The 13,245-nt window shown below is 39.9% G+C and overlaps 1 protein-coding gene across 1 annotated transcript in view; it reads left to right on the plus strand.

Annotated features, from left to right (window-relative positions):
- The window catches only part of LOC127579627 (coiled-coil domain-containing protein 63-like), a 67,595-nt gene that overhangs the window by 6,946 nt on the left and 47,404 nt on the right, over nucleotides 1-13,245 (plus strand). Inside the window, exon 2 of the mRNA XM_052032517.1 lies at nucleotides 1,960-2,031. Within this exon, the coding sequence (XP_051888477.1) occupies nucleotides 1,960-2,031 (72 nt within the window). The remainder of the gene's footprint in view (nucleotides 1-1,959; nucleotides 2,032-13,245) is intronic.

Genomic DNA, 13,245 nt, shown 5'->3' on the forward strand with positions numbered 1-13,245 from the left:
ACAATAAATCATAGATATAAATCAAAGAACTGCAGATGCTGGAAATCCGAAACAAAAGCAGAAAATGCTAGAAACACTCAGCAGGTAAAATAGTTTCTGTGAAACGAGAAACAGAATTACCACTTCAGAGTGTCCTGCAGAGTGGTTTTGTGACAACAAACTATTGGATGGCTACTGGGCAACAAGGGTTATCCACCAATGGCTTGGCTCATAACTCTGGTGCAAATCCCATGCCTACATGCACAGTAAGCCTGCAGTGAAATGCACGGCCACGAGAAATCTGATGAAGTTGAACAGTGGGCTTCTAAAACAATGATTCTGATACCTGGCCTGTTCTGGGGGACCCTTTCCATACCTTCTAGAATCATAATTACATCAGGCTGAACTTCCACGTCAGAAAGCTGAGGTAGGTGACCAGTCTGGGCATCCATTGTAGCTGTTGTATGTGGGATGGCTGCTATTGCACTGAAATATCTGATTCTGCATTATGGTTGACTCTCCAGGTGAGCTGATGGAGCTGGTTACATATTCGGTAGTGGAAAGGATGGGCTGCAAGCTGTAGGCCATCTCGGTGTCAAACTCTTTGGCTGTCCATTAACATTAAAGGAAGGCTTTCTGACAGGCTTCTCTGTGCATCACATTTACCTGTGCATACCCATCAATTTTCTGTTGCCTGGCCTATAGAAGATAGAGGTCATCAGCTGAATCCTCTCCAGTTGAAAAAATGTTTGACTTCAGCATTTAATGAGCTGGCACTATTTTTATTGTGTGCTTTGCTCTGGGGATAAGGTAGAAGCAGTTTCTGAGCTGGTAACTATGAACGAATTGGAGTGACAGTGTGTTTCTAGATCAGGTAGAGAATTGAGCAGAAAGTAAGAAATGGATAGTTATACCATCAGCAGTTTTTAAATCAGAAGAGCGAGAAGTAATTTGAAAGAAGGTGGATCAGGTTCCTTCAAATTCAATATCTTCAGCTCCATTAACAGCCATTACTTCATTAATGACACTTCGTATAATGGTCAACAGATGATCACTTCCTCTGGTTTGCAGCTGTTTCCACCTTCACCGTAATGTTGAAGTACCCTCCTTCCTGATGAAGATGGATGCAATGTACTCATTTAGTCCCTTAACAGTTCCTTCATTATCCATGTGCCCATTTTTGTCCAAAACAGGCCTAATTCTTCCATGGGTTACTCTTTTACTATTTATATGCTTTTAAAATGCTTTTGGATATGCATGTATGTTGGCAGCAAGTCGTTTCTCATATGCTCTCTTTGCCTTATTGTATTTTATACTTCTCTTTTTTGCAATCAGCCTGCTTCTCACTGGTATTTTCAATCTGACATGTCATAAGGAGTCTTTTATTTCTTCGCCATCGTCTGTATCTCTTCTGTTATCCAGAGAGCTCCTGATTTGTTTGTTCCTCCTTTGCCCCTCAACGGAATATGCCTCAACTGCACCTGAAACGTCTCTTCCTCAAAGGCAGCCCATTGTTATGCTGCAGCTTTGTCAACAAATTGGCCTTCCTCTAATTAATTATTTTTACTTTGAATTGCTCCTTCCATTTTCCTATAGCAAACCCAAATCTTATGATGTTATGATCACTGTTTCTTAAATGAAATAAAAAATTTAATGTTCTTCATCTTCATTGAAGCAAAGAACCCAAGGAATAGGATGAAGACTTCCCACATCGGTGTGAGTGCAGGACCTCATGCCAATGGAGGAGATGACCAAATGACTCAAAAGCAAAAGAGCTATAAACTCCCAAGCCACCTCTACTGCAAATGTCTTATGCAGTCTTCTAGGGATGATTACTTACAATGTTTCATTGTGATTACTACCTCTCCTTTGAATTATTCAGTGGTTGACACCCTAATTACATTTATGCTGCTGTATCACCACAAATGTATTTCTTCCAACAGCTTGCAAGTGCAGCTGCTTTCTGTTTTGTCTTTGCAGGGTATCAGGAGAGGCCACAGAAGAGGAAGATGGGGAGCATGGAGAGTTGAAAGAGGATGATGATGTGCCATTGTAGGTGCAGCACTGCCTCAGAGATTGGTATGTGAGGGACCAGCAGATTGGGTTAGAGGGAGGCTTCTCACTGAGAGATACAACCAGGCACAAGCAGACTGCAGTCTGGAACAGACAGAACAAATCAGAAGCGAGGTCCACACACCCACACTATCACAGAGGACCCTGATAAAGACCGATACAGTATTAGGATGTTTCATGATGTCTGATGTGAATGCACGCTGAGATGGTGAGTGCATTGTCAGACTGAATACAGAACATTGTGGGCTGAAGGGGCTATTTCTGTGCTGTACAATTCTATGACCATGACTCTATGACTCCTGCCCCCTTTTCTTGTTCTATTTACACTTGGTTTCAATCTAAACAGGTCTTGAGACCTCACTGGTAGGAGCAAGTCCAAGAGTAAAGAAGAAGGTGGGAGAGAGACATGAAGAGGGGGAGATGGGACATTGCTAGACAAGGAGAAGGGACAGGGTTAACAGGGAGAGAGGGTAAGGCAGGTGCCTCAGCAGAGAGATAGAGGCACATGGAGAGTAGCAAGAAAAGAGAAAGGGAGAGAGAGAGACCTGCAGAACAGCGAGGAAGTGACAAGGGAAAGACGCAGGGAGGCAGAAGTGAGTGAGTGTGCTGCAAGGAAATGTCCTAACAGAGTGTGAATGGAGGTGAAGTCAAGATCTCTAGAAGTAATGGAACCTTGAGTTGTGAGGACTCATCTTGACCAGCTCAGTGAGCTCATAATATTTTTATTGACACTGGTTGCGCAGATGTTGACTGCCATATTTAACTACATTATATATAGCCTATACTTCAAACATTGGTTATGAATTACAGTAATAAATCATGATCAAATCCCTTTCACAGATCATTTATCTCCTTTCTGAATACAGGGTATTGTAAGCACATTTTTGGCTTGTGTTCCCTGTGGCCTTTGAATGGAGGATATCCCTCCTGCAGGTGAAGTCATAGAAGAGTAGATTGTACAGCAACTCCCTTTCACTAAAGCTGTGTTTGCCCTCCCTACCCTCACCAAACCAGCCTTGTGGAAGTAAACAACACTGTCCAGTAGTTGGAAAAGTGCTGGTGGTGTTTGACATTTGTGACCTTAAGGGCCAGCAATGTGATCACAGTTATGTGCCTATGTGCTGGGAGCTTTTCAGTAGTACTCACTGTTTCTGAATCAGTGTGGCAGTACATGAGTAAACATGGCAACACTGTTTTTAAATGGTATTCTGCAATATTATGACCTTCTAAAGTTTCTTAAAGCAGCATTAAGGAGACATGCAATACCAATTTAATGGAGAAAAATAGTACAGATTAAGTTCTAGCTCTGGGTGTCAAATTTTGTTTGATACAAACTCCTATGAACATTCTAGGATATTTTTCTACATTTAAAGGGCTATTCAATTGCAGGCTGTTTTATATTTAATAAGAAATTCATACTTGCACAATATCTTTAATTTAAAGAAAGCCCAAAGGTGTTCACAGATTTGTGTGAAGAGTCCTAAAACTTCTAAAGTAACTCTCATCTGTTTCAATTCTTAATATGTGATTATACTCCAAAAGAAAAATACTGCCAATGTGTAAATCTGAAATGAAAACAGAAAATGCAACAAATGCTCAGCAGAGCAGGCAGTATCTATGGGAGAGAAACAGAGTTGTTGTTTTACATTTTTTCTCCCCATAGATGCTGCCTGATTTGCTGAGCAATTCTAGTATTTTTTGTTTTATTTACATGATTATACTTGTGCAGAAATGATTAATAATATTGAGGTATGGGAGATAGTGCATTCAGGATGATTAAAAGGACAAATTTCTATCAACTATAACATTGCATTTCTGTAGAACTTTTCATGCCCTGTGACTATTCCGCACCACACCAATTTATTACATTTGAGGTGTTATTCCTCTTGCCTTGCATGAGGGAACACAAGCCAAAAATGTGCTTACAATACCCTGTATTCAGAAAGGAGATAAATGACCTGTGAAAGGGATTTGATCATGATTTATTACTGTAATTCATAACCAATGTTTGAAGTATAGGCTATATATAATGTAGTTAAATATGGCAGTCAACATCTGCGCAATAGGTTCCCACAAACTGTAACCGCTGTAGCTTAGAAATAAGTGGATTATACCAGAATCACAACTGTGTCACAATGCAACAGAAGTTCAGAACATTGTTTTTAAAAAATGCAGTCTCTTGACATTAGAGAACTTTGTGAAGGGCCATATTGTGTTCAATCTAACCCAGGCCTTATGCTCTCCCCTTGTTATTGCCACAAATACACTAACCTTTGGAAGCCTCACAGTTTAAATTAAGCTGCAGGCCTCACTGCTGCAGCTGTTCCATGAAGTGAAATGGTTCACAAAGGTCATCTACCAAACCCCCCACACTGCCTTGATGACTTTTAGACAACTTTTAAATTCTTCTGATAATGAAAGGCTTTTCAAAATATGACAGATTTAAAATTTAAAAAATCTTTAAATATACTTAACTAATAAACATTAATTAAAAACATTAATCTTAAGTAAATTACTTGCATAGACCTTTTCAACCCATTTGGTCAATAGGGTTGATCTACATGGATGGCATAAAGGTAAAGGGTTACACAGAACTGTATCTGCTCCCTCAGCTCTGAGCTCTGAGCTCCGTCCTCAGACTTATTGCTGTGATCAGATGTGTCAGTGCCTTCCTGACTTCCTCGTGGCAATGTACAGATGTGGAAGTCAGGAATGTGCTGTCCAGGGATGCTGTTAGCTGACAATTTTCTAGGTACCCATCAGCTGTAGTTCAGCATGATCTTGGCCAACATTTTACTGGTTGATTTTTTTTTCTTGAAGTTCCTTTTCAATTACATTTTAGGTACAATTGGTACATGTTAAACCTACATTCTTTTTTGTTTGGGATCACCTGCCACAGAAAATTCCTGGATTTACAATATAACCTGTGTGGTTTTGTGATTCCTGCAGTGAATGCAAAGAAAAAAATCACCAGATGGCTTGAACAGAGGAGCATATAAATTATGCAGTGAAAGTTCGGTAAAGCTCTGTAAATTGTTCATTCATTGAAAGCGAAGACAGATTAAAATACACAGTTCATGATTACATGATGTAAGAGACTGTGACATTTATCTGTTGTAATTCAATAAAGTAATTTTGTTCAATAATTCAGATAAGTCTTTCAAAAGGCAATGCATTATTTTGATTGGTGTCTGTACATATTAGATTTGCAAGCTACTTAATTTTATAATATCTTTAAATTCTTTTATGTATCTTCAACTTTTCCCTTGCAGAATAGTGGAAATGTGCACAGGCTGATTAATGTCTAAGAAGCTGTGGCATGAATGCCCCTTCCATGATAAAAATCATTATTGTAACAGTTGGTAGGATAATTCGTATTATGTGGTCCCATAAACCATATGATGAGAGTTAGCCATCCACACACACCAGAGTTGTAAATCCCGCTGGATGTCAACCTAGAATGCAAAGCCAGTCCAAATGTCCAAATCACTTGCCTTCTGATACAGAGCTGTAAACACACCCAGGAGCTAATGGTTTGCTCGATATCTGCATTTAAGGTGCTATTGGAAGCTTAGTTCCTTTGTCATTATCACCTTTAATCAAAAAGGCAAACGATGGTACAACAATGTAAGATGTACATCCAAATTCCTGACTGGACATAAAAGTTTGCTGTAAGAATCTTTTTTGGCAATCAATGTTGTCATTTCAGTTCTTCCAAAACCCTTAAGAGGATAACAACCCTTCTTGGGTTTTGGAGCACAGGTTCTATAAAATTAATTTCAATGAATGACCTTGAGAAGTAAACTCATGCACTGCTCAAGGAAGCTCTGTCTCTTGAGCAACAAACAAAATGCTGGAGAAACTCATTGGGTCAGGCAGCATCTGTGGAGGGAAATGGACAGTTGATGTTTTGGGTCCAGACCCTTCATCTGGACTGAAACCCTTTGTTGCTCCAGATTCCAGCATCTGATTTCTCTTGTGTCTCCAAGCTCTGTTTCTCACCCAGGTTCTAAGTGTCATTTTTGTGTAGCCCTAATTATCAGCTCTCCACATCTCCTGCAGCTAAAAGGCAGTGAAACTGAGCTGCAAATCCATAAGACTAATTACAGGATAACTATTCCTCTGATATTCTCTCTTTTTTGACTCCAGCAAGTTGTCTACTTAAAGCAGCACCAATGCAATAAGTTAGTTTAGAAAGGTTAAATTTAGGTGTTTTAGATTTTTACAACATGGAACCACACTGCTTGAGAATTTCGATCCTACAATTTTAAGTGAAATATTACCAAGTATGTCTAGGATAAAAAGAAGAAGCAAAAATTCACATGTGCCTGCCAGCATTCTCTGCTCCACTGTCTTCATAGATTCAAAGAATCATACAGCATGGAAACAGGCCACTCAGCCCATCCCGTTCATACTGACCAGTGGGGACCCAGCCATAATTAATCCCACTTCCAACACTTGGCCCATAGTCCTCTATACCAAAGTAATTCATCTAGACACTTCTTAAATGCTGTGAGTGATTCTGCTTCCACCATTCTCTCATGCAGTGTGTTCCAGGTGTTCACCACTCTCTGAGTGAAAAGGTCCCCCTTAGATCCCTTCTACATCTCTTGCCTCTTACCCTAAATCTATGTCCTCTAGTTTTAGCTACCTTTGATATTGGGAATAGTTTCCTGCAGTCTACCCTATCCATAAGCCTCATAACTTTATACACCTCAACCATGTCCCCTCTTAACCTCCTCCACTCTAGGGAAAACAGACCCAGCATCTCCAGTCTCTCCTCATAACTGAAATGCTCCATCCCAGGCAACATCCTGGTGACGCTCCTCTGTACCCTCTCAGTTGGAGCATAACTTCCCTGCTCTTGTATTTAACTCTATGAATAAAAAGGAGCTGCCCCAGATCTTCTGCCCAACATCTTGGGCAATATTTACCCCTCATCAAGCAGCACCAAATTAGATCATTATTTTGCTGTTATTTGTGGTACTTTGATCAAATTAGGACATCATTAGGATGTGCAAGTTCTTTATTTCCAATTTTAAACCTAATTTGCATGCTTTCTGTGCTTGCAAGTTCTCCCATTTTCTCACATTGCTTATGTTATGCTTGTGACTACTTCAGCTAATCACACCCTTTTTGCCTCTTTCCATCATCTGTCTGAGATGATCTTCCAGACAATCTAAGTATCATTTCATTGAAATCTTCTCCCCCTGCTGTGGTCCATCAAAACGTCTGACCCTCATACATCATTCAATACATAGTACTATATTTCCTATTTGCTCCACAAATGCCAACTGACTTTATGCAGTCTTATCTGTTTTTATTTAAGGTTGTCTGCCAGCTAAGATGAAAAGAGTCTGTAGCTAAAATTCATATCTGCAGGAACTCCAATCTCCACCCAACTAACCACCTTAGCAACACCAATATGATTAATGTAAAAAATGATTGTTAAGGCAAAGATTGAGATATTAAGAGCCATGTCAAAAGCTGAGTTAAAAAAGATGAGTTTAATGGTTTTAAAGGAGGAGGGGGAGATCGGGAGCTGAAGGGGTTGGAGAAGGGGTTCCAGTGCTTAAGGCACTGTTGTCAAAAGTGCAATGAAGGGAGAGAAAGCCCCCATGAGGCCAGTGTCAGAGGAATGGAATTTTTTTGAGGGTGCTGTAGGGCTGAAGGAAATTCCAGACATAGGGAGAGAGCAAGGCCATGAAGAGATTTAAAGACAGGAATGAGGATTTTAAATCAATAATGTTGAGGAACTGGCAGCCAATGTAGGTCACAAGGCCAAGTGTGTTGTGCAAGGGGAACTTGGAGCAGTTGGGATGTGGATTGTAGATTTCTAGATCAGCCGAAGTCTATAGGTGGGCAATGGGCCAGTGCAGTATTGGAACTGTTAACTTTGGAGGTGACAGAGGCATGAATGAGAGTTTCAGCACTTGATTGACTAAGGCAGCGATGGATGCGAGTGAATAAAAATGGAAAATGCTGGAAATATGCAGCAACTCAGGCCACATTTGTGGGAAGAGAAACAGAGTTAAAGTTTCAGGTTGACCTGAAATATTAACCCTGTTTCTCATCCCACAAATGCTGCGTGGCCTGCTGAGTATTTTCAGCATTTTCTGCTTTTTTTAGATTTCAAGCATCTACAGTTTTGTTGATTTTTGCTTGGGTGCAAGTGAAGTTTTCTAAGTGGTGTAATTGAAAACGTACTTATCAGGGTTGTTCAGCATGCTGAGATTGCGAGTAGTCTTGTTAAATCTCAGACAGTGGTCTGAAATGTCAACTCTGTTTCTCCCTCCACAGATGCTGCGTTACATGTGAGTACTCCAGCATTTGCTATTTTTATTGAGGATCTATCCCATCTAGACTGAGTGATTTAGTGATATTAAATGTTAGCCTTACTGGGACCCTTCTTTACCATTTTCTACCCCATTCAGTGCCTCAACTACATCTTCCTTTGCTGTAACTTCAAGAACAAAGTAAAGAGCAGCTTAAATTCTCATTTATCTTAACTCTGTATAAGATATTTATTTATGAGTATTATTAAGATATTTATTAATATATAAGATTTATTTATTAGTCACATGTACATCGAAACACACAGTGAAATGCATCTTTTTGTGTTACTGAGAATGTGCTGGGGGCAGCCCACAAGTGTTGCCATGCCTCCGGCACCAACATAGCATGCCCACAGCTCCTAATCTGTACGTCTTTGGAATGTGGGAGGAAACCAGAACACCTGGAGGAAACCCACGCAGGCACGGGGAGAACATACAAACTCCTTACAGACAGCGGCGGGAATTGAACCCGGGTCGCTGGCACTGTAATAGCGTTACACTAACCGCTACACTACCGTGCCGCCCCATCATATCTTATTCTTTTCCATAGCTAATCAAAACTTAGGATACAAGATCATTGCTCTCCCCACTGATAACTTGTTCCTTTTGGCCCACCTCATTCCCTGAACTATGTCCAAAAATTCTTCAAAATGGGGCAAATGTTATGATCAACAAAGCTCTTCTGATCAAGCATCAATTATTCCTACCCCTCTTTGCACCATATATTATTACTATCCCAGTCCATATTACTAACCAACTAAATTCTGCCCATGACTATTCCAGGACATTCTTTCTCTGCAGCAGTAAGATAAAATATCTTTATTAGTCACATGTACATCAAAACACACAGTGAAATGCATCTTTTGTGTAGAGTGTCCTGGGGGGAGCCCGCAAGTGTCACCACGCTTCTGGCGCCAACATAGCATGCCCACAATTTCCTAAACTGTACATACCATAATTAACACTGCCAACCCCACAACATATCATTTCTTCCCTTCTCTGTGTTTATTGAGCACCTTGTATCCAGGAATGGCACATTTTAGCTAGACCAAGACTAAGAGAAAGTATACAAGAAGCCTTACATCTATGTATGCAAACAAACAAAACTTATTAAACAGGATTGAAGAACTGCAGGTTCAATTAGCTTTGTTGCATAATGACAGAGAACTGACTAACAGAAAGGGCGAGATTGGATACTAAATATACCACTATCCACAATCTAAAATATTAATGTGCTCATCAACAACTACATTGTGAAAGAGAAAGGCCTACCTAGTCCTTGAAAGACAAAATGATCTGGAAGGAAATACAGGGTGGTGGAATTATTGAGGTTATTTTGAAGGAGTATTTGGTACAATGATTGAACCTTTATTTCAGGAAGGATACACGTGCTGAATTTATCTCAGACAATTTAAAAAAAACATAGTGATGTAATGAGAGATGGCTCCAGCAGATTCCTTTCTGGCATACACTGCCTGATTTTGGCAGCAGTTTAGACTTGAGAACAGATTGAATTCTCTTATTAAAATCACTTATCTCAACACTGGCTAATGTGGCTGACATAACAATCAGGTAATATCCCTGTTTGGGTAATTATTATAAAATCAAATCATAATTAGACACTAATCTGAATTTTTCAAAAGGGTAAACTCAATGAATATTTCCTTTGGGAGAGTGGATTCATTAAAATATATTACAAACAGAAATGAATACTCCTTTTGCAAATAATTATACAGACCAAACAGATGAGTATTTTTGTTGCTTAGACTGCTCAGGAGTAGCCCTGCAGTATTTGATGAAGCACCTCTTGGGATTCTTGGTGGACTGCTTTTTGTTGCAGAACATCGCTTTCATTGAACGCATCCATTGTCAGTGGCATAGTGAGTGGTTGAAGACCAACAGGAGAAGGATGCAGATATAAGGAAGAATGGAGAAGAAGGAAAGAAGGAATCCTATTCAGTTCCTTTCTATCTGGCCAGCTCATGAACCCATCACCCTTTTGTAATACAGCTATCACAGTATCAGCTCTCCAGGGGCCAACAGCTTTACGTTCTCCCTTTCGCTGGGCATCACAGCATCCATGGCCACAAAGCAAAAGGAAAAGCTAAAACATTATAAACAATAAAAGGGAATTATAAATCAAAGCATGTCATATGACGTGGAAACCAACTAATCACCCTTGAACAATCCCCTAGTGTCTGCTTTCCAAGTACTTTTGCTTGTCCCGGTGCTCCTACACTGTGTTTCCCCAGGAATAGAAGCATGGCTGGTTAAAACAATCATACTTTCAGAAACTAAGACCACTGCTGCCCTTAGAGGACAATCTCCAGAATAGAAGGCCAAATTCCTGAATGCAATATTTTGGAATATGTGGCAGAAGTGTGGGCTGGCTGGTTTATGGGCAATAGTAAGGGCAATGCCAGTGGCGCAATGCAAGGAAAGCTGATTTGTACTCCATGGAGCCACTGCCACTCTTCTGGGCTGGTATGAGAGGAATCCTAGTAATCCGTTAGGAGAATGGATTGCCAGAATACCATCACATTTTGAAAGCTCCTTTGAACACTAAATTTTCTTGCTAGCAGCTTGTATTGACAGGGCAGAAGTCAGAAATCCACCAGACAGATATTGGGTGGTGTCAGCACGTGCTGCAACATAAGCAGAGACATTGGTCACCTGACTCTGCATCATGGTTGGATCTATATACTTGCTACTGGAAATCCACACTTGAAAGGATGGACTTCAAGCTCTTCGCAAATTCTTGTGCCAAATGGTGCCAGGCATTGACATCTCTAAACATCCTGATGTTGCATACACATATTCTGACAGCCTTGTTAATGCACCAAGTATTTCATCGTGCATTCCCACCAGCCTTCTCCTGTAGCCTGCCGAATTCAAGTACTCATCTGCAGCAGAATGTATCTATGACTTGATCTTCTGCAAAACTGACACACACTCTACATGTAAAGGCACCTTTAAAAACTGAGTATGCCATTTTTTATGACTTTGCTACACTGAAAGGACGTTCTGTTTTTGCTCTACCCTTTCCTCCTGCCCAAACAAAGCACATTGTGCTCTTTTATTATTTTTAAACATTTTCAATGTTTATGTTTAATCATTAACAGCAATTATAATTGGTTTAAAATCTCTGAATGTCAGAGACCTTTAACAACTGAAAAACAATCTCACAGGTTTTGACATATCTCCACCCCAGTCTTGCCTCTTGCCAAAGGTTTTCAGAGTGTTCTGGGGGTGTGGCCTCAGGACTAGACTGCCTGAGGTCTACTTTTCACTGAGGCCTTGCTATGGTTTAGTACCTGACTCCCAGGTGGAGAGGTTCAGCTTGAATGGCCCACAACACCTGATCCTGATAAGTGTACTACTCATTCCAGGTGGTGGCTGGATCTAGCAAGCTTGGATCCTGTATAAATACAGGTTATTGTTGTTATTGTTCACAGATGTCTTAAACTGAGAAGATCCATGCTGGGAAAATGTGTTGGTTTTTTTCCACATATATTAATGATCTGGATGTGAATATAGGAAGTATGATTGATAAGTTTGCGGATGACTCAAAAATTAGTGGTGGTGATGTGGACGGTGAGGTGGGTAGTCTTTGGTTACAGAACGATATTGATCAGTTGGCAAGAAACTGGGATTAGTGTGGAGAGGGATATGATGTCTGGTTTGGATACAATGGGTTGAAGAACCTATTTATATGCTGTACAACTCCATGCTGTGACTAAATTAAATAGATGCTGCCTGATCTGCTGAGTGTTTCCAGTATTTTCTTCTTTTATATTAGATATGGTTAAACATAGTTAAAATAATGTATGGGCTAAAAATTGATAAATATGAAGCGCAAGAAGTTTGAGTTATACTTAAAGTGGATAAATCAACTGGTCCCAATGGGATACATCCTAGGTTGCTGAGGGAAGGAAGGGCAGAAACTGCAGAGACGTTGGCCATATGCTTAGAAGTATTGCTAGGTATATGAGTAGTGTCTGAGGACTGGAGAATTGTAAATGTTACACTGTTGTTCAGAAAATGTGCAAGGATACACCCAGCAATTAACCATAACCAGTTTAACCATAGTTGTGGAGAAACTTTTTGAAACAATAACTGGTGGCAGAATTAGCATTCAATGGACAAGTGTAGGTTGATTGGGAAAGCTGGTATGTTTGACGAACTTGATAGATTTTTGATGAGATCAGAAAGAGGGCAGATAAGGGAAATGCAGAGGATATTCAAAAGGCATTTGCTAAATTACAACATAGTAGACTTATAGTCAAGAATTGACAATAGAATGGGCATTAATTGTGTTTTGCAGAAGAGGATTTGTATAAGAATCTGTTTTGGATCCATAACCATTCACGTTTTTATAAATCACATTGATGATGGGCTAGAAAGCCACATATCCAACTTTGCTGATGACACAAGGATTGGCAGTTGTATAAGTAGTATGAATGGCAGTAGTAAATAACAAAGAGATATTAGCTGATTGAGAAAATCCAGAAAATTGGCAAAATGATTTCACTGTAGGCAAATTCACTTTGGGCTTAAAAAAGGACAGAGCATTGTATTTTCTAAACAATGTATGGCTTGATGCAGTAAATGTTCAAAGAGATTTGGGATTCCATGTATGTAAACCATCAAAATTCAGAGGTAGAGAAAATAATTAAAAAGGGTAAAAGAATGCTGGACTTTAAACCTCGAGGACTGGAATACAAGTGAGCATCTGTTATGTTACAACTGTACAAGATCCTGGAGTACCATGAGCATTTCTGGCTACTATACCTTAGAAAGTATATGTTGGCCTTCATGGGAATATCAGATACACTTACCAGAATAGTACCTGGACTTT

This window comes from Pristis pectinata, chromosome 17 (genome assembly GCF_009764475.1).
Source record: "Pristis pectinata isolate sPriPec2 chromosome 17, sPriPec2.1.pri, whole genome shotgun sequence".
In the NCBI taxonomy this organism is placed as follows: domain Eukaryota; kingdom Metazoa; phylum Chordata; class Chondrichthyes; order Rhinopristiformes; family Pristidae; genus Pristis; species Pristis pectinata.